General features: G+C 40.7%; 1 protein-coding gene across 2 annotated transcripts in view; it reads left to right on the top strand.

The window, feature by feature from the left end:
- The window catches only part of Ms4a13 (membrane spanning 4-domains A13), a 27,765-nt gene extending 10,176 nt beyond the window's left edge, over positions 1-17,589 (top strand). Inside the window, exons 4-8 of one of the 2 annotated variants that reach the window (XM_021218065.1) lie at positions 2,930-2,986; positions 4,210-4,329; positions 14,761-14,856; positions 15,438-15,524; positions 17,012-17,587. In XM_021218065.1, the coding sequence (XP_021073724.1) occupies positions 2,930-2,986; positions 4,210-4,329; positions 14,761-14,856; positions 15,438-15,524; positions 17,012-17,071 (420 nt within the window). In that variant the 3' untranslated portion in view covers positions 17,072-17,587. Of the gene's footprint in view, positions 1-2,929; positions 2,987-4,209; positions 4,330-14,760; positions 14,857-15,437; positions 15,525-17,011 lie in introns of both variants that reach the window. The other variant, XM_021218073.1, reaches the window with a different exon arrangement.
- Positions 17,590-22,087: the final 4,498 nt, after the last annotated feature.

Genomic DNA, 22,087 nt, shown 5'->3' with positions numbered 1-22,087 from the left:
CTAAGTTTAGTTTTTTGAAAAAATTATGTCGGAATGATTAGCATAGAAACAACATTGTTCACCTAGAGCCATACATAAACTTCCCTGTTGCATGAAGAGAAGGTCAAGACCTCTCCTGTTTTATATTATGAGTTTAGCTAATGAATCATGAAAAGTTCAACGACTGACTGACTTTTTAAATTATGACAGGCACAGATTGACTTATTAACATAAGTATTTAAAGTTTTGATCTTCCTTAATAAGTGCCATTTTTCTCATACTAGCAGACACTACTATACCCATGCTTACTAGGAGGGAAACTAGTAGTAGAGCATCCCACCCACTTCTGCTTCCTGGCCCTGACATTCCCCTTTACGGGGGCATATAATCTTCGCAAGACCAAGGGCCTCTCCTCCCATTGATGGCCAACTAGGCCATCCTCTGCTACATATGCAACTAGAGACACAAGCTCTGGGGTGGTACTGGTTCCAAATTTTTAAGATGTAGTCCAATGCAGAAATAGTCATTTAGATGATAAACTTTAAAAGACATTTTCTAAGGCAAATATTTGCCAATAAGTTGAAAAATACTCCAATAAAAAAATCCCACAAGATATACTCCATTTATGTATTAGCTTTTCAAAGAATAAATAAAATACCTTAAAATAATAATGTAAATTTTAATATTTTCAATATATTTCCTGTGTATTTGAGTTTTGCCTACATGACTGCAAATCATATACATGCAATGCCTGAAGAAACCAGAAGAAGGCATTGGATTACCTGGAACTGGAGTCACAAATGGTTGTGAACTTCCATGTGGGTGCTGAGAATCAAGCCAAGGTCTTCTGGGAGAGCACCCAGCGCTCCTAATCACTGGATCATCTCTCTAGCCTCCAGTTTGATATTTTACATAAAAGATAAGGTCTAACTTTGGATCTAAAATGATAGGAAGACACTTTGGCACTGCAGTCCTGAGACAGTTCTTATCCTTAGCAGTGCCATCTCTTCTGTCAAGATCAAGAGCCAACTGTACAGGATCAATCTCCTGGTGGAACTGTGTAAGCTTCAAAGTTTGGCCTTCCCAAATAAAGTGTGGAGCATGAGGGAGATCTCTGCAGAAGACATGGTAGAAAGAATGTAAGAGCCGGAAGTGGTTGGCACCTCCAAGGAATCAGCATCCCTAGACACGACAGAGATACGGCACACATGAACCCACAGAGACTGTGGCAGCATGCACAAGACCTGCACAAGCTCAAGCCGGACTTGTCACTGTCCATCCCAGCATTGAAAAGGGCAAGTAGACACCTTGTCCCACCCCTGTCAAGAAGCTATTTGCAATTGGTGCCTGCTGAGAAGAAAAAAAAATCAATATTCTTCAATAAAGTTTATCAGTTACTGGGTATATCAGTCACACTCCTAGGCAGGTCTCATACTCTAATAGCTGGACAACACAAAACAGACTTCATGGGGTTTTTTGCATGTTTTTACTGTGGTACTGTTGGCTTGTTTTGTTTTCTTTACCTTTCTGTTTTAAGGTGGTGTTTTTGTTTGCTTACTTGCTTGTTTGACTGAGGAAGAAATAACATCAAATTGGATGGAGAACTTGGGGAGGGAGACAAATATAATCAATATATTGTATGAAAAATTAATGTTAATCTTTAAAAGTATGGACCATGTCTGCTACTTTTCACAAAAGTAACCTTTGCCAAAATCGCTAAAACAGAAAAGATGGAGAGACAGTTCCGTGGTATAAGGGACTTCCTGCTCTTTCAGAGGTCCAAGGTTTGGTTCCCAACGCTCATACCATGAAATGCACAATTTCTTGCAACTTCAGTTCCAGGGGATCTGATACCCACTTCTGACCTCTGTACTGACTAATGACTTCAGAAACTGATGGCACATACATAGATGCACATAAACAAAAATAAATAAAACGTTAAAAAAAAAAAAGACTATTTCAGGGAAATTGTGTAGCCTGCTTTTAAGTAACACAGCAGTGTTTTGTACTTCTTAGAAAATAGAAATCCTGAAAAGAAATAATGGAATGTCTTTTAAAATAATTTTTATAAAAGGCAAGGTGGCTGGGAAGTACTCGGTGAATAAGAGTATTTGCTCAGCATGCGATCATGATGACCTGAGCTCAAATCCCCAGCACCCACATAAAAAGCTGGGCAAGGCTGCCCATACCAGTAACAGCAGCAGTGTGGGGTGGGGACAGGCAAATTCCAAGCGCTGAGTGGTCAGCCAGCCTAGCTGCCACAGCAACATTCCAGTTCCCTGAGAAACCCTGTCTCAAGGCAACAAGGTGAGGAGCAAGAAAGACAAACCACTCTGCCTTACACCATGTATGATTAAAGACATGTGCCTGCACACCCATGCACATAAACCACATGCATACACCAGACATGCATGCATGCACGGATGGATAAATAAATAAAGCAAAAATACAGCCACTCTGAGGCCCTAATGGTGACTGTAGCCTCTCAATAAAGAGATTACTTTGTACAGTCACGATGTCCAATGGGTTTATGGACCATCTTTTCCACATCTGAATGTGTACACAGTCATCACAGTCCCTGAATTCTTACTGGGGGTAGAAGTTGGAATAGAACCTGAATGAGTTACATAAGAGGAATCACATAACTAAACTTGACTGTGGGTTCGGGAGGACTTAAGAACCCATTGCCATGTACTATAGCCTCAATCCTGCCCTCTGTCCCCTGCTTATGTCTGTTGTGACCCTCCTGCTATTTTCAATACCTGACAGCTTTTGAAAACATCATTACCTCATAATGGAAGCTCATCTCAACCCCTTCTACTAAAACTTCTCTCTTTGTTACTATTAGTATTCTTAAAATCATTGGCCTGGAAGATAGAGCTGTTTCAAAGTATGCTTAAATTGTTGAACACTATCAATGAGTATTTACCAATACATGTTTTGTGTCTAGTTTGTCATTTCAGGAGCCTTCACAGTAAAAGCAGCAAAATATCAGAGTAGACATATGGTGAGTTGAAATGTGGGGGATGTCTCTAGTATGCACTTTCACAAAACAGAAGAGGTTTGAATGAAAAGATAGGGTTGGGACTGGAGAGATGGCTCAGCAGCTAAGAGCACTTGGGGCTCTTACGAAAGACCTGAGTTCAGTTCCCCTCACCCACGTTGGCTCACAACTTCCAGTAACTCCAACTCCAAAGACACACGGGTGCATCTTTACAATACAGAAAAAAAAAAAAAAAATAGTCTCTCAACAAGAAAGGAATTTACCATCTCTAAAAAAATAAATGGGGGAAAGAAAAACCTGAGATCAGATTATTCAATGTAGACCAGATACACTAGTTAACAATCACAATGACCTTCTGCAAAAACATCTAAATTTAAATAAAAATTTTGTTTAAATTTCTACTCTTAACCATTGCCTGAACAGTGTTATTAAATTTGTTTATAGGCTCTAAAGCCTTTCTTCTATGTGAACATTTCTTTGCTTTAATAGTTCATTTTCTGGTCAATCCACTTTGGGAATATGGTTGTACTTTGTATCAAAGTAGGGAATTTTACAAGAAAAAAATCTGTCCATGGTGTAAGTGGGAAATGTTGAAAAATAAAAATATTAGAATTTGAGACCTGAAAGACACCTTAAAAATCAATTGATCTTATCTTAAATTTTTACACATTAAGAACTCTGGGAATGGATAGATGGTTCAGGAATTAGGAGCAATGACTGCTCCTACAAAGAACTCAGGTTCTTCCCCCAGCACCCACATGGTGGCTCATAGCCATCTGTGATTCAGCTTCGAGTGGCTTGGACTCCCTCTTCTGTTCTACATGAGCATTGCATGTATTTGATACACTGACAAACATCCAGGCAAAACATCCATAAGCATAAATAAATAAAATCTCAAATCTAAATTTAAAAAGTTCTGATATCTATCATACTGACAGATGCTCCCAGCTAATAAAAACTGGGGATTCAAATGTAAAAACTGGGGATTCAAAGGTTTTGAGAACTGATAGAATTCAAAAATTGGCAGCATCTGATGTTAGATTCATGTTAGATATAAGATTTCATGTAAACCAGAAACAATGGCAAGCATAAGCACATGTTGAAAGCTTCACAAACTACAAACAGATTTGAACTAGATTTTTAAAAATAAAGCAAAAACAAGACGATAAAAAACATACGCAAAGTACTTCTGAATGGTGTACATTTATTCCTTCTCTCCTTTTCAGATTCTCTGTACTATGTCCCTGAACATACTCTGCATAGTTATTACGATCATTGCAGCCAGCTTAACAATAGTGGAATTGGCTCATTTCCGTTCTGTGTCATATAGAAATTATGGACAAGCAGTAAGTAACTGATTCTACAGAAACATCTTTCTTTTAACGTTTGTAATGATACTTTATTCTTTGAAAGTTTCGCACAATATAGTTTGATCATATTTACCACCCACTTTCCCACAACTCCATTTGGATTCACCCCCATCTCCCTATTCCGATTTCATTTTTTTGTGTTCTGTTTATTTCAATAACCCATGGAGACTATCTTGTACTACCCTTACGCTTTCAGATGTGAGGCCATCCCCTGGAGTGTGATAGACCTCCCTATGGCTATGCCCTTAATGAAAACTGATTCTCCTTGGCCTGGAGCTGTCAACTGTCAGTAGACCCTCAGTTAGGGATGGAGACTCCTGAGCTGCCTCTCCCCAACCTCTTCCACAATATTGATCGGTTTGATCTTGTGTGCATCTTGTTCAGGAAAACACAGGTGCTGTGAGTTTGTGAGTCCAGCATCTCCAGCCTGTCCAGAAGACACAAAGATGCTGATCCTCTGTGATCTCTGCCTCTTAACAAGCTGTTTGTCTCCTCTTCCAAGGTGGTCTTGAGCCACCCACCTGTGTGTGTTTGTGTGTGTGTGTGTGTGTGTGTGTGTGTGTGTGTGTGTGTGTGAGAGAGAGAGAGAGAGAGAGAGAGAGAGAGAGAGAGAGAGGTATATATGTGAAGGCCAGAGAATAATTTCAGGTGTCATTTCTCAGGTACTGTCCATCGTTGATTTTTGAGATAGGGCCATTAGCCTCAGACTCCCCAAATAGGCTAGGCTATCTGGCTATCTGGCTAGTGAGCACAGGCACTGACCTGTCTCTGCCTCCTCTACAGATCAACAGAGTGTGCACTCTCACTACCCTCTACACATACCCCATCTCTCTCTCTCTCTCTCTCTCTCTCTCTCTCTCTCTCTCTCTCTCTCTCTCTCTCCTTCTCTGTCTCGCCTGCAAGGAAAGCACTTAACTGACTGAGCCTCTCAGTCTCTCCTCTGGTGGCATCTTAGTGCAAAAAGAGTACATTCTTGGACCACTAAGACAGTCATCAAACCAGGAAGAGAGCTCTGCTGTTGCCACATGTGTATAAAGCATGAATACCTAGTCATTTCTGATTACCTGCATCTGCATGTTATGTGGATTTTGCTTTAGCACCTCACTGCTAAAAGTATATCAGTCTTATTTTTTAACTCTAGACATAACTACATAGAAATGTATCATACTACAGTAAGTGTGAATAGCCTTGTTAACACAAGAGATTTACTTGAGTTGTATTGGCTTAGAATCCAGAATCATCAGAAAATGGAAAGATCTCCCATGCTAATAGATCTGTAGGATTAGCATAGTAAAAGTGGCCATCCTACACAAAGCAATCTATAGATTCAGTTCTATCCCCATCAAAATTCCAACACAATTCTTTGCAGACCTTGAAAGGATAATTCTCAACTTCATATAGGAAGATAATGCACATAGGATAGCTAAAACAATCCTGAAAAATAGACAAACAGCAGAGGTATCACTACCTCTGATCTCAAGCTCTACTACAAAGCTACAGTAATAAAACCCACAAAATACCCACATAAATAAACATGCTGATTAAGGGAATCAAACCAAAGAAGGCCCAGACATAAATCTACACACCTATAGACACCTGATTTTTTTATAAAAAAAAAAAAACAAAGCCACACATTGGAACAAAAGAAAGCATTTTTAAAGAATGATGCTTGTCTAACAGGATGTCTGCATATAGAAGAATGTAAATAGACCCATATTTATGACCCCATACAAAACTCAAGTCCAAGGAAATTAAAGACCTCAACATAAAACTAGAATCTGATAGAAAATGCAGAATCTGATAGAAAAGAAAGTGAAGAATAGCTTTGAATGCATTGGCACAGGAGACAACTGTCTGAACAGAACACTGGTCGCTCAATCACAAAGATGAACAGTGGGACCTTATAAAACTGCAAAACTTTTATACAGCAAAAGACAACATTAATATGACAAAGAGGCAGCCTGCTGAATGGGAAAAGATTTTTTACCAACTCCACATCTAATAGATGTCTAGCATCTAAAATAAATAACTCAAGAAACTAAACATCAACAAACCAAATAATCCAATTAAAACCTGTAGTATAGATCTAAACAGAGAATTCTTAGCAAAGGAAACTCAAATGGCTGAGAAACAAAGAATTATTCAACATCCTTAGCCATCAAGGAAATAAAAATTAACTCTGAGGTTTCCTCATAGACTGTCAAAAATAGATAAGATCAATAATGTAAGTGACAGCTCATGCTGGCAAGAATGTGGAGCAAGGGGAAGACTCCTTCATTGCTGGTGGGAGTACAAACTTGTTATAGAAATCAACATGGCAGTTCCTCAGAAAACTGGGAATTGATCCACCTCAAAACCTAGCTATACCACTCTTGGGCACATACCTAAAGTACATTCCACCCTATCACAAGGACACTTGCTCAAATATTGTGGCTTTATTCATAATAGCAAGAAACTGGAAACAACTTAAACGCTCCTCAACTGGAGGATAAATGAAATGTAGTGCATTTACAAAATGGAGGATTACTCAGCTGTAAAAAAAAAAAAAAATCATGAAATTTGCAAGCAAATGGATGCAACTGAAAAAAAATCATCCTGAGTGAGGTAACCCAGACTCAGAAATACGGTGTGTATTCACTCATACGCGGATATTGGGGGTTAAGAAAATGATAATCAAGCTATAAACCAGAAAGGTTAGATAAAGAGGAGATATCTAATCATCCTTAATGAGGTAAGCCAATCACAAAAGAAGTCACTAGATATGCACTCACTGATAAGCAGATATTAGCCCAGAAACTTAGAATACCCAAGATACATTATGCAAAACANAAGAAAACCAAGAAGGATGACCACTGGGTGGATACTTCATTCCTCCTTAGAATAAGGAACAAAATACTCATGAAAGGATATAGGTACAGAGTCAAAATTTAGAGCTAAGATGAAAGGATGGACTATCCAGAGACTACCCCATTCGGGAGTCCATCCCATCATCAGCCACCAAACCTAGATACTAATGCTCATGCCAGCAAGATTCTGCTGAAGGGACCCTGATATTGCGGCCTCTTGTGAGGCTATGCCAGTGCCTGGCAAACACAGAAGTGGATGCTCACAGCCAGCTATTGGATGGAGCACAGGGCCCCCAATGGAGGAGCTAGAGAAAGTACCCAAGGAACTGAAGGGGGCTGCAACCCTATAGGTGGAACAACAATATGAACTAACCAGTACCCCCTGAGCGCGTGTCTCTAGCTGCATATGTAGCAGAAGATGGCCTAATCAGCCATCATTGGGAAGAGAGGCCCCTTGGTCTTGTAAACTTTATATGACCCAGCACAGGGCAAGGCCTGGGCCAAGTAGTGGGAGTGGGTGGGTAGGGGAGCAGAGGTGGGGGGAGGGGTATAGGAAACTTTGGGGATAGCATTTGAAATGTAAATAAAGAAAATAATAAAAAATAAAAAATAAAAAATAAAAATAAAAATAAAAATAAAATAAAATAAAATAAAGAGGAGATATCTAGTGAGAGGTTGGAGGGTGTATGGATCTCCCTGGGAAGAGGAAATAGAATAGATTTAGTGGGTAGACTGATGATGAGTGAGGATGGGAATTAGAGGGATCAGAAGGGGGAAAGGGATGGAGAGAGAGAGAGAGTGTGGGAAGAGACAACTAGAACTGGGAGCATTCAGGAGGTCACGTAGAAACCTAGCACAGTGGAAACTTTCTGGAATCTATGAGGGTGATTCTAATGAAGACTCCAGGTAATGGAGGATATAGTGTTTGAACTGGCCACCCTTTTGTAGCCAGGCAAGGCTTCCAGTGTTGGAACTGGGTTGTATTTGGTTGAGTTGTTGGCAGAGGTGGTCCCATAGAGATTCCTAAACTTCCCAGGCTGATGCTAGGACAGAGGGTCACTACATAAGCTGACAGTGGGGAGCCATTGCCAAGGACAACATCCACAAAGCTCATTGAGAGGTAGAGCTGATACCTGCATGGAGCCTTTATCCCTACACTGTAGTCTGTTTGGAACAGGAGGCTAGGTACTCTAAGGTTATGAAAAAAGAAATAGACACCAATCCAGCCACAAAACCCTCAGCCTACAATCTGTCCCGCCTGCAAGACGTGCTGGAGCGATGGTGGCACAAATCTTGTGAGGTAAGCCAACCAATGTTTCATTTAACTTGAGGCCTGTGCCATGATAGGAAACCCATGCTCGGCACTGCCCTGATGGCCAGGAAGACAAGATTGGATAGCCTAAAGACCTAGGATAGAACCAAACACTGTTGGCCAAAAACAAAACAAAATAAAAAAAGTCAATAAAGTGATTCCTTATTCTGCTATACTCATAGATCAGTGTCTTGTCCAGTTGCCATCTGTAAGGCTTCCTTCAGCAGCAGATGGGAGCAGGTGCAGAGACCCACAGCAGGACATTATTCTAATAGTGATTTAATTGGCTGTCTCCATTGGGTCCCTCTCCCTGGGTCTCAGGGTGACCCTACAGAAGAAGAGAAAGAATTATAGGGGTCGGGATGGAGACACATGGAGAACACAGCTCACATATCAACTACTCCTGGCTCATGTGGGCACACAGAGACTGAAGTACAATCATGGAGTCTGCAAGGATCTACAACATGTCTTCTATGTACTTGTTATGGCCGTTAGCTTGGTGCTCTGTGGGATTCCTTTTTTTTTTTTTTTTTTTTNNTTNTTTTTTTTTNTTNTTTTNTTTATTTACATTTCAAATGCTATCCCAAAAGTTCCCTATACCCTCCCCTCACCACTGCTCCCCTACCTACCCACTCCCACTTCTTGGCCCTAGCCTTCCCCTGTGCTGGGTCATATAAAGTTTGCAAGACCAAGGGGCCTCTCTTCCCAATGATGGCCGATTAGGCCATCTTCTGCTACATATGCAGCTAGAGACTCAAGCTCAGGGGGTACTGGTTAGTTCATATTGTTGTTCCACCTATAGGGTTGCAGCCCCCTTCAGTTCCTTGGGTACTTTCTCTAGCTCCTCCATTGGGGGCCCTGTGCTCCATCCAATAGCTGGCTGTGAGCATCCACTTCTGTGTTTGCCAGGCACTGGCATAGCCTCACAAGAGGCCGTTATCTCAGGGTCCCTTCAGCAGAATCTTGCTGGCATGTCCAATAGTATCTGGGTTTGGTGGCTGATGATGGGATGGATCCCCGGGTGGGATAGTCTCCGGATAGTCCATCCTTTCATCTTAGCTCTAAATTTTGTCTCTGTATCTATATCCTTCCATGGGTATTTTATTCCTAACGGTGGGAGCAGGTTTGTCTTTGACTCTTTCGCCCACTTTTAGAACTCTTTTCCTCCTATTCTGTATCAGGTCTTGACCAGCCTTAATATGAAGACTATTGCCTTATCTTACTTTGTCTTGTTTTGTCAGGTTTGCTTATTGTCTCTTGGAGGTGTGCTCTTTTTTAAATGGATATGGAAGAGAGGGGAACTAGAAGGGAGTTGGGAGGAGTGGACTGAGAGGAAACTGTGGTCTGGATGTATTATTATATGAGAGAAGAATTTATTTTCAATAAAAACCAAAAAATAAACTATTAGCACTTAGGAAAAATAATATGTGCTAATAAAAACATTATTTTTAAAGTAAAAAGAAAAGGAGGCAACAGCAAATTCAGCTGCACCCAGTCGTCATTGCATATGTCACAGAATTATCATAGCAACCTCTTTCCTCTTGGCTCCTAGTTTATTTCTCATAACTGACCCCAGTTTGCTTTCCTCATACTTATATTAAATTAGAAAAGTTAAAGTCTAAGCAAAACTAATTTTTTCACTATGCCCCAGGCCATTTGCACAATCTCTAGGCATCCAGGCTGCTAATTATTCTTCCTCCCAGCAACTTCCAAAGCACTCTGGTTCTATGTTTAAAACAAGAACTGACTCCATCTGATAAGGAAGGGAAAGAATTCCTACAGCTTTCCTAAGGTAACATGAAAACATTGATCTATGCAAAAGAACTGTGTAAGTCAGTCTGCAAATTCTCCCAGATCCTGAAATAACGGGTACTGGAACATAGGCACATAGTCATTATATGTGGCTATTTAATTCCCAAGTTTTTCATTTAGGAATCAATTTGAACGCATTGCAGATATGCAAATTCAATTATTTTTGAACTGCAGAATGATAATGATGCCTTGGGAACATATAAGCATGACGTATCCGTCATGGTCCACCTATGATAGCGGCAGAGTGACTTAACCTGTTCAGACTAAATTGTGAAATCATAAGATAGAGTAGGATCTCAGGAGAATGAATACCATAGACAGAAGGCAAGAGCTAAGAACTACAACAAATGCTTAGCCAGCCAATCACTGGATATCCTACAACAGCACACCTTGGCAAACAAAGATTAAAATCTAATTAAGATTTATTTCTGGGCCATGCCGGGGGCCGGGGGTCTGTACAATGACAGCTCTTAACTGCATGGTGCTCACTGTGTGAGCCCTCAGGATTTCAATTCTTTTCTATTATTCTTTTTGAATATTTCTGAGGCACAGGTTAGCCCCATTGCTATGCCTAAAAGAAGAGAAATCCGTTAATTCATTTAATTTTAAACTATTCACAAAGAAAAAGAAATTTTGTTGCAGTTCATCATTCCCTCACTCACTCAGGATCTTCCAAACTGATTGAGGTTAATATGAATAAGTATAGATGACAGCAAAATGGGTGACAGATAATATAAAGATATAAATACCATGCATACATCCATATACAGGATAAATAGAGAGAGGCAGATAAATTTATATATATTAAAACAAATATATAGGTGATAGAAAGGAAAGTAGGTATGAAAATAGATGCTAGACTAGATAGATAGATAGATAGATAGATAGATAGATAGATAGATGATAGACAGATAGATAATAGTAGATTAAAATATAATTTGTAGATGATAGAATGTAGATACATAAAGCATATATAATACATAAATGATAGATACATGTATAGATCATAGAGAGATGATAAAAAAGATAGATATATAAAAATCTGATAAGTAGATAGGAGATATATAGATAATATATAAACATAATGTTTACATACACTACTAGTGCTTTCCCAACTGAACCATCTCCCCAGCACGAGATAAGCTACCTTTGAGCTACATTTATATTGGCCTCTGCCTTGTTTTGGAGCTATCCTTAACTCATGGAGAAGACAGTGCACATGTCAACCTATGTACCCATTGAAACACAGTTTTTATATACCCTTGACAATCTCTCATGTGCACTCCTTAGCAATGATGATACCTAAAGGCCTATATGGAAACCTGGTGGAAGTCCCATGGTGGAAATGGAGGCAGGGGTTGGGAGGTTTCCAACTACTTGGAAAGAAATAGAAAAGAAAATGAGTGATGAAAATAGAATATGCAAAACAGCAGTCCAGTACTAGACTCGGGAGACTGGTAAAACTGCCGAATTAAAAATTACCAAAGGATAAAAGAAGAGATCTGGAATACTCTTTTCCAATACCAATCTAAATGATGTTTTTACATCCAGTCCTGATACACTAAATGGTATTCTATTTCTTTATACCTCAAGAAAGCATTGCTATGATATAACTTAATGCTATTTGGACATGGAGAGGATTAATTGATTAGGGCATGGACTCTATAGTTTATTATTCCCATAAAATGCTAATGAAATGCTTTTAATTAATTTCTCTAAAAATACTTGTTTACTTGTTGGACACCTTCTATATAATTGCCTCCAGAATGCAAAGGGGCACCAGAAGCTATCCCATCCCTAGAAGGAAACATGGAAGAAGGCCTAGGAGAAGCTCAGCCTCCTTGCTAGACTCAGGGAGGAGCCTAGCTGATGTCATGTAGATCTGAAATTGGTAGAGTTCTCCATCTCACACAAATGCAAACATGACAGAAATGCAGAGAAAAGGTTATCCACTCAAAAAGTGAAGAACATTTTCTAACACAGTACCTACCATCATCAACTGGTGAGAAATAATGTCTCAGATTGAGATTATTTGATGAAACAAATACAATTTTGGTTTTGCTGCCTTCTCAAACAGTCTAGTAAGTAAAACAAGAAGCTATGAATTGAGCTATCTACATTGAAGCCAGTGATACAAGATTCATGGGAGCATTGCCTGAGCAGGTCATTGCTCTCTTCCAAGCCTTGGTTTCCTCAGCAAAGCAGCAATGAAGAAATTTGTACCATTTCCAAAGAGCTCAACAATGCCAAAGCCCCTGATATACTCCATGTTCAATGCATATTCGTCATAAATATTACACTGCATATTCCATATTCAATGCATATTCGTCATAAATATTACACTGCATATTCCATGTTCAATGCATATTCGTCATAAATATTACACTGCTCTGTGCTCAGCTCACCATGGAAGGGATGACAATAACATTAGATGGCTTACAAGGTGTCCCAAAGAAGGTCACATAGCACAGTTCCTGAACAGCATGCTGGAGTTGATGAAAGGTGAGCTTTGCAGGAAATGGTACCTAACCGAGCAGGAAAGCTGGGAGAAANAGCACANCTGAGGACTGCAATTNTGGACTGGGTGGAGCCAGATCCCAGAAAGGCTCAGCGTATAGGAAAACTCAGGGTTGACAGGGCATGCAGTGATAAAGGGGGATGAAAAGAGCAATGGAGGACCTGACTGAGCTGATGCAGCCCTCTGGAGAGCCTGACAGGGCTGATGCTGCCAGCTGTTGGACATCTTGGAAAGATCCTAGCTAGAACAAACAACACTCATCTCCCAATTGCTGGATCCAAGCTGAAGTCAATCCATTCAGTCCTCANCAGAAAAGAAAAAACTCAGACTCACAAATTTTAGTGTCAGAAAAGAAAAGATCCCATACTTAAGCCAGCATGTTGGTGCCTGCCTGTCACCACATCACTCAGGTAAGTGAGACAAAAGATCAAGAGTTCTGGGTCATCCTGGGACACAGAGTAAGTTCCAGACCAGCTTGGGCTCCATGAAACCCTGTCTCAAGAAAGAAAAAAATCTATCAATGCCAGAGAGATGGCTTAGTGGTTAAGAGTACTTTCTGCTCCTGTACCAAGTTGGTTCCCAGCATCTATGTTGGGTGTCTCACAACCAGGATATTATGAGCGCCCCTTCAACTCCAAGGAATCTGAGCCCCTCTTTTGGCCTCAGCAGACACCTGAACATGTGTGTTTATATACAACACATACATACAAATAAAAAATAAATCTTTTAAAATATTTTTAATTAAAATAGAATTACACCATTTCCCTCTTTTCTCTCTCCAACCCCCCCACACTTTCTCTTAAATGAACTCTTTTTCTTTATTACCATTACATATAGAGAGATGCATAAATATATAATACAGTCTGCTGAGTACATTTTTGTTATTTGTGTGTATATGATTTCATGGCTGGCCACTTTGTACTGGATAGCCAGTTAAGGGGCTCATATCTGAGAGAAGCTAATTCTGCCTTTCTCAACAGTCATTGGCAGTCTGTAGTTCTTTGTCTAAGAGTGGGAACCTATGAGATGCCATCCTTCTTTACTAACATGTCTGTCATCATTGGCATTGTTTAGGTCATGCCACACCTCCTGGTCTTCTGGCTCTTACAGTCTTCCCATCTCCTTGTTTTCAGCCTTGAGTGCAGAAGTTGTGTCAGAGATGTACATGGTGCTGGAATCCCCATGATCCACGGGTCTCTGCATTAGATGCAGTTGTGTTTTTCTATGGTGGTTTCCATTTGCTGTAAAGAGAAGCTTTTTTGATGAAGAGTGGTATCTACATTTAATAGTAGGCATAAAGATAAGTTTTAGAACATAGTTAGAAATTATGCTAGTCTAGTAAAGCAATGGCAGTAGGTTCTCTTGTAAGATCCTGGTCTCACTAGCCCTGGGCAAAGTTGACTAGGTTCCAGGTACCCAGCATGATTTCCCTCCTGTTGATCAGGTCTTAAGACCAATTAGACAGTGTTTGTTACAGCCAACATGTTAAGTGCCACAATTGCACCTTTTAAGGATATCTTGCCTTTTGGTCATCACTGTTGTTCATAGTTATCATAGCTGGACAGAAAAAATGCACCATGGCACAAATGTACACACACCACCACCACCACCACCATAATAATAATAAATAACCAAGTTAGCTGAAGCATTTAGATAGTGAATACATTCATGAGCCTAAAAAGTTGCAAGAGGTGTGTCAGAAAAGCTAAGCGGTGACAAGGAAGTGCAGAAGCCCCAGACAATGCATTGGGAAGAATAAAAGTATGACAATGAGGCTGAAAGCAAACAACTGAAAACACTCAGGGAAATCAAACAGGAAAAGAAGGTCACCTGCCCCTGTGTTCCTTCCTCTCTTTCCCCTTGGGTGGGCACACACTAAAAATAATGATCCATCATCTCTCCCTGTTTCCTGGTTTCAGAAGCTGGGAAGGGAAGTGTCCCGTGTTTTGTTGTGCTCCTACCCCCTGGAATTCGTGATTGCCCTCACATACTCCATCTCTAGTTGTGCATATTTGGTAAGTCTTTCCTCTAGCAATTCAAGGGCTTTGGTTCCTAGTACCCAAACTTAAGGACATACATGGCAACCTACAACTGTCTAGAACTAATAACAATAGAATGTGTAATGTTTCCTTTACCTTTTGTTTTCTGTTGCAATAAATATGGGTTTAAAACAAGATAACAAGAGTAATATATGAAGCTATAAATTTAAACATTAAAAACATATATAAGAGGTGAATCTTTCCTTAATATTGTTCTCATTGCCTCCACACATTCGAACGAAACACACATATACATATACATATACATATACACAATAAACACACATACACATACACAGAAAGCCACAAAACCCACATTCATTCCCACTCACTAAGCAGAGATGTAGATGCTGGTGCTCATCTTGCTTGCTTCCTTTTACATAGTCCAGAGTCAGCTCACAGTATGTTGCCATCCACACTGGGAGTGGATCTTCCGTCAGCTCACCCTCCCTGAAAACACTAATGGACAAAAAGATCCAGTAATGGATCTCCTCGATGGTTCTCAATCCCCTTGTTGCACACACATTAGGATTAACCATTGTACCTTATTCCTCCAGCCCTTAAGTTCAATTGTGAAGTCATTGATGGGAAAAACATGGAGGCTCAGCAGCCTTGCTGCTTGGAGGCAGGTGATTTGGCTTGAGGCATAACATAGAAAGTTTCTCGGTGGGGGCGGGGGTGATGGGGAGTGTTACTGAAAAGGCAGAGAATTTAGTAGCAAAGAGGCAGGTAAAACCAAAACACTCAGTCCAGCTGAGATCATAGGAGACATTATTACTGTTGGGACAAAACACTGTCAGGACTCAACAGAGAGATTCACAGAAGACAGTTTCCACTGTGGACTGTGCTGATAGCTGGTCATCCCTGTCTCTGAAAAGAAAATGTAAACATGTTCATAGCTCTGCATGCGCTAAGGAAACTAGAGACAGTCCAACTGACATCCACCTTGGCTCATAAAAAGCTTCCAAAAAAATAAAGGGAAAGCCGGAGTATATACAAACGGCCCAAACTTTACAAACATTTCTCAGAGCCTTTATTGACTGAAGATGTTTTAGTCTTCTAGTTCTGCCACAGCAAAGCACCATAAATTATGTAGCTTAAACAAGAAATTTTATTTTCTCAAAATTCTAGTTTAGAAGTTCAAGACCAGAGTGCTGCAGGATTAGTTTCCTCTAAAGCCCCTTTCGTTGGTTTTCAGTGTCTTCACAAGGTCTTTCCTTGGACAAATCAGTGTCCTAGTATCTTCTGTATACACCAGTCACATTTGACTTCAGCCCTGCAAAATGACATTTTTATAACCCTGTTGACCCTTTAAAGACCTTATCCCCAAATATTTTTACATTCCAAGATACCAGTGGTTACGATTTTGCTGTATGTATTTTGAGGACTGTAATTTTCCAGATAGATGAATGGTGGACTAATGAGTGACAGCTGAAAAGACCATGCCAAGATTGGAGACCAAACCAACAGAAAGCTCCCGGGATAACCAAAAATTATCTTCCTGTCCTTCCCTTGGCACACACTCACGCAAACAGAGTACAGGTTGGCAGAAGTCTTCACCATCACAGTGTTAGGTAATGGCAACACAGGGTGACAGTAAGGTACCATGCCCTTTCCTCCTCTGGTATGTTTTATAAGTTCTTGAGGCTGGCTTTACTTATTTGATTTTAATAAGCTCCTATGCTCCTATAGTCCCAATGTACTTTGATAAATGTGTATGGTGGCACCTTAACAACTTGGTGGTTAAGAGCACTGGCTACTTTTCCAGAGGACCTAGGCTCAGGTTCAGTACCCAACATCTACAGGGCAGCTCAAAACAATCTGTAACTCCTGCTCCAGGGACCTAACGCCCTCATCTGGCCTCTCCAGACATCAGGCATGCAAGTTGTACCCACACATTCAGGCAAAACAGCCACACACCTATAAATATCAGAAACTATATCACAAGCCATGCAGTAGAGACTTAAAAATAAGGTAGACTGGATTGATAATGAAAACAGGAAAGAACACATAGCTCTATGGATTGTATTCCATAAGTACCAATGTGACCTATACTCTATTTAATTCTCCATTACTCTCATGATTTGAAACAGTGGATGTCATCTGTAAGAGACTGCTTTTTCTTTTCCAGGCTGAAAAACAAGAGGACATTTTTGAAAGTGTTACTGAAGTAGTGGAAGGCAACTCCTGAAAGCTGAAGACATGAGCAACTTTCATGGCTGCTAACACCTGATATAGGTGCCCATGATATTCCCATATAACAAGGCATACCCTATGCATTTTGTGCAAAAGGAAATTCACAACAAGGTGAAAGTTACCCCTTGGTATTTAAGGAGTGTCTACTCACATATATTCTAGGTTCCAGAGGGGAAAGCTTTTCCTGTATAAGTATGAGACCATCGCAAGAAAGGATTTGCTAGCTAGCCACTCTGAAGAGATGTCAACTCTCCCCAGCAGATCATCTGCAGTTGACCAGAAAAACCACTTGTAACCTGTACAATGCAGGCTATGAGATTTGGAGCACAATGTGTGACTCAGAGGAAAATTTTAATTTCTTTCCCTGTGAGTGAAAAGCACAGTCCACGTTCTGCATTCTTCTGCTCAAGCTAGCTTCTACCTCCACAAAGCAAGGCTCAAAAGGTCACCAATTTAGTGCCTTTATTGTCCCAAGGCTTTTCCTGTCCTCATTAAAGTTCCTTTCTGCCCTGCACGTCTCTGCTGCGTTTTTCTTCCTCTTGTTCCCCTGCTTTCTACTTCTTGTTGAGTTGATGTTCACTCCTGTTGGAAAACTTCCCAGAAAGCTGTTTTGCATGCAGCTTACCTGCTCTCCTAATGTGGAATGTGACGTCAGAGAAGTTTCCTCAGCAATGCCAGCAATGCTAAAGAAAACTGATCCGTGGAAAATCCACCGTGGATTATTTCTTTTCTTCTCTGTCTCTCAAGACATTACAATAGTTGTTCTCCATGACTATTGGTCAGGATTTCTCGATTCTACAAATTTCAGTGCTTAGCTCATTTCTGAATGTCTACTGTTTGCCATGAAGGTATTGAACTCTGAACTGTCAAAGATTAACAAGGCACCTCATGACAGTTGTTATTTTAGGAGAGGGACAAGCAGTTAAGCAATCACAGCTGTGAGTGACTCATGTAGTAAGAGACGTAAAAAATGGGAGTATCCCAGAAGAGAGAATGCTCTTTCTGGTATAAAGATAATAATAATTTGTGAAAACTCTGAACAGGAGATTAGAAGTTTGGAGACTTGAAAGGTGGGAAGACATTTCAAGTGGAAGAATTAAAGAGGTTATTAATCTTACAGAGGAAGAAAAAGAGGAGAGGAAAGAAAAGGAAAGGGGGGAGGAGGAAGGAGATGGAAAAGAAGCAAGAGAAAGAAGGTGAAGAGGAGGAAGTAAAGGAAGAAAGAAGAGAGAAGAGGGAAAGGAGGGTAGCAAGAGGAGAAAAAAAGAGGACGAGGGTTGAGAATGTCATACATGACTACAATACATTTCAATTGTACTACTACTTGCTGGTTTCTGACTCCAGGGTTCTCTCCCTACATCTTTCTCTCAAATTCATATCTTCTATTTTCTAAAAATGTATAACCTACTGAGTTCAGTTAGTGTTACCCAGATGTACCTGAGTGTAGGGCTCACCACTAGAACCTGAACAAGTTCTAATGGTCCACAAACAGATGTTGGATACCTGTATCTCATCAAATAGGAGTGGAGCCTTGTGACCCCTTCAGCCATGCATGCTGAAATGTTGACAGGTTTGGCCTTTGAGCATCTTATGCAGGTCAGGATAGATGTTGAGACCTCACAAACACAACATGAGGAATCTCGTGTCTAAAAGCCAGTTTTCCAACAATCCTCCTGGTCCTCTGACTTTCATAGTCTTTCTGCCCCCCTCTTCCACGGTGTTCCTTTTAGGGATTGGGAGTGTGTTACATATCCCACTGGGGGATGGGTAGTTCACAGTCACTCATTATTCTGATTCTCTGTGATAACATCCATCTACAGTAAAGCTTTTCTGATGAGTGAGACAACTTTAACTTGTCATGATTCTATATAAATATATAAAATCAATTAAAAGAAACCACTAAAGAAAACTACAACTAATCAAAATGCAGAGTTATGGGTTCCAGTCATAGTGGTTACACCTGTAAAACAACTCCCACACCTAACACTCAGGGAACACTGTGAAAGAGGGGGCAGAAAAATTTAAAGAGCCAGATCAGGAAGTTTGCTGTGAGATTCTGTCTCTTAATGATGTCAGAAGCCACACCCATGAAGTCTCACCAACATGGCTGCCCAAACGGGCTGAGCAAGGAGGACATCAACGAACATGCCAAAGTGGACATAGAAAGACCAGTAGACCTCAGCTCTACACAAACAACTACGGGCAACTAAGGAGTGCAGAGAATGAAGAGAAATAATCTTCCCCAGTGAAGAGCACACCAACTGGTTGTCCAATCCTGAATGGTCAGCGGTGAAAACATACATACAAGTAATGGAGTACATACTGAGCAGGGTATGTTTAGGAACACACACATCTACATGTGTAACAATGAATGACAAAAGAGGCCATAAATTTGAAAGACAGCAAGGGGGTTTTGAGCAAAAGAAAGGGAAGGGGAAATAAAACACAATTTTAAAAATAAAATAAAATGAAGAAATTAAAGTCAAAAAAACTTCAAAAGACAAGAAACCTGAAAGGCAGGAGTGATTTCCAAGACCGTGAAAGATACAGAGCAGTGTTATCTACTGGTGATGTAAGAAACGCCACATATGTTTTTAAATTGTCCTAGCAGCCACACAGAGTAAATAGAAACATATGTGTTTAATTTTGACAACACAGTTAATATGTCAAAAACATCTAAATGATGCAGGTAAAAACTATTGATGGCATACTTTATAATCTATGGAGTCAAATGGTCTAGGGATCATATGGAGTCTTTGAAATTGTGTATTTTATACCTAAAACACATGTCAACTTAAGCTAGCCATGTGACAAGAGCTCCATAGCTAATGTCTAGCTCCTCATTACGTTGTGTGGAACTAGAAGCTTCCACAGAATTCACAGAACCTGTCCCCTACATTCTCTCATGCCCAAGAGCTTCTGCTTGCAGAGAGTGATCAAGTTAGCAAAAGAATGGCCCCAGGAGCAAGCTGGGTGACGGGCCAAGAAAGCCAAGTGTGCAGTGAGAAAGTTGAGGCTGCCTGCAGGTCTGCAGCTCCTAGGGATCACAGTTCATGTCTCATTGTGTCACTGATGTCCCAGATGGCTTCGGCTTTCCATCCCTTCCTGGTCAGCCACCAGCATTGGCTCACAGTGTCAAATGTCATCTTAAACCCACTCTCCCCTGTAGGACTCCCTCTGCACACACTACCTTTCCATTCTTCAAGCCAGGACTCCAGAGGTGAGTGAGTACATATTATCTCCACACGATTACCTCATGTTTGCCCTTTGACTCTACTCTAGGTCGAGTTTGACCTCCATCTGTCCTCTGAGGCCACTTTTTTCAGTGATAACAGTCACCTTCACATTGCAAAAATCCAGCAACCAAATGCACAACCCTCAGGAGATTTAGGCATATCGTTTTCCATTTTTTTCCTAGAGCTCAGGGTTCTGCAAGGGCATCCTTATCTTTCTGACTGCTCCTTACCACCTAAGCTGCATTCGATTTTTATTGTCTGACCTCCTAACACTAAAATGGATCATCTCTCACCCCACCTTTCCCACAAGGTAAACTCTAAGGTAAAGGATATTCTATATTTTTTCCATTTCTTACTACTAATACATAAACAATGTCATTCATATTCATCCTCAACAGGATATATAGGTATTAGAGCATTCTAATTCCTAGAGAATTAGATATTCAATGAATTACATAATACATGAAATACCTGGTACAGGAAGCCTTAACAAATTGCCTGTGAGGAACACTCCTTTAGTTAGCAGCTAACCAAGTCACCGTTGCTTTTGAGACTCAATGTAATCTGAGTAAGTTAGAACAGATGACCTTATGTTTATTTATTCACTTCTTCCAGGCGCCCGATAGAGCACCCTTACACTTTAGTGGGTTTAGTGTGTATGTGTTTAGTGGGTGGGGACCCATATTATAAATGACTCTCAGTCTCATAGACATGACTGCCAAGTTTGGGTCCTTTAATACCTACTATTTAGGACTAGATTACATAGAGCAGTAGCCTTTTGCCATGGTTAATTTATTTGTTGATTGTTTGGCAGTTCCATGCACTTGTATAATGAATTTCAGTTGTCTTTCACCCCCACAACTCCTCTCATCTTCCTCTGGACCCCTTCTCAAGTCCACCTCCAGCCTCCATCTCTTCTTTTGGCGTACTGCCCACTATGTTTAGAGTTTCTTGTTCCAGGGTGGATGACAGACTTGTGCAATCTAATTTCTGAAAATGGAAAGTACACAGAGCAAGTGTGACCTCGATTTTGCAGAAAGACGAACAGAAGAAGATACATTTGCCCAAACACCACCAGATCCAGGATTCCAACAACATTCTTCCTTCTAGAGTTTAGAACTTTGATTTTTGAGGAGACTCACAATAGACAGACTTGCTCTGTCTACTGGGAAACAGTGGGTAGTATTTGCTTGGTGGGGAAGTCTATGGAGCAGGGAATCAGCCATAGCTGTGCTCAAGGACTGCAGATTAATAGCTAAGAGTATGCCCAACACTGGTCAGTAAAGGGTATCCGCACTAGAGCTCCTCCTGCTGGCCCCAAACCCTAACCGCATCTGCCTCTCGCGGGCATGAAGGCTGGATGGAACCTTCAAGGGTGGAACTAACTTCTGCGTGGCCCTCCTCACGTGGCACCCTTCACCACGGTTGCTCTGAGACACAACCGCAGCTGCTCTGGATCCGCAAGAGGTAATGAGGGACACATGAAGGTGGCAGCTGCCTGCCTGCAGGAAAGCCGGGACAGAAAGTTCTGGACCTAAAAGCAACCCCTTCAGGATTGCCCTATTCTAACCTTGGGGTTGTGACAGAGTATGGATCCATGACCCCTGAACGGACCACATTAAGGACAGGCATTGGACACTGCTTCCTGGAGAGCTTCAGTTGCATCCTAGCTTCTTTTTTCTCCCCAGTACAATCCTCCAGGTGATTCTTGTCACTGAGAAGAGCGTTTGAAGGAGTTTATTACTTTTTTTTTTTTTTTTTTTTTTTTTTTTTTT

Source organism: Mus pahari, chromosome 1 (assembly GCF_900095145.1).
Source record: "Mus pahari chromosome 1, PAHARI_EIJ_v1.1, whole genome shotgun sequence".
Lineage (NCBI taxonomy): Eukaryota > Metazoa > Chordata > Mammalia > Rodentia > Muridae > Mus > Mus pahari.
The sequence above is the reverse complement of the archived record's forward strand: the minus strand, read 5'-3'. Positions and strand labels throughout refer to the sequence as shown.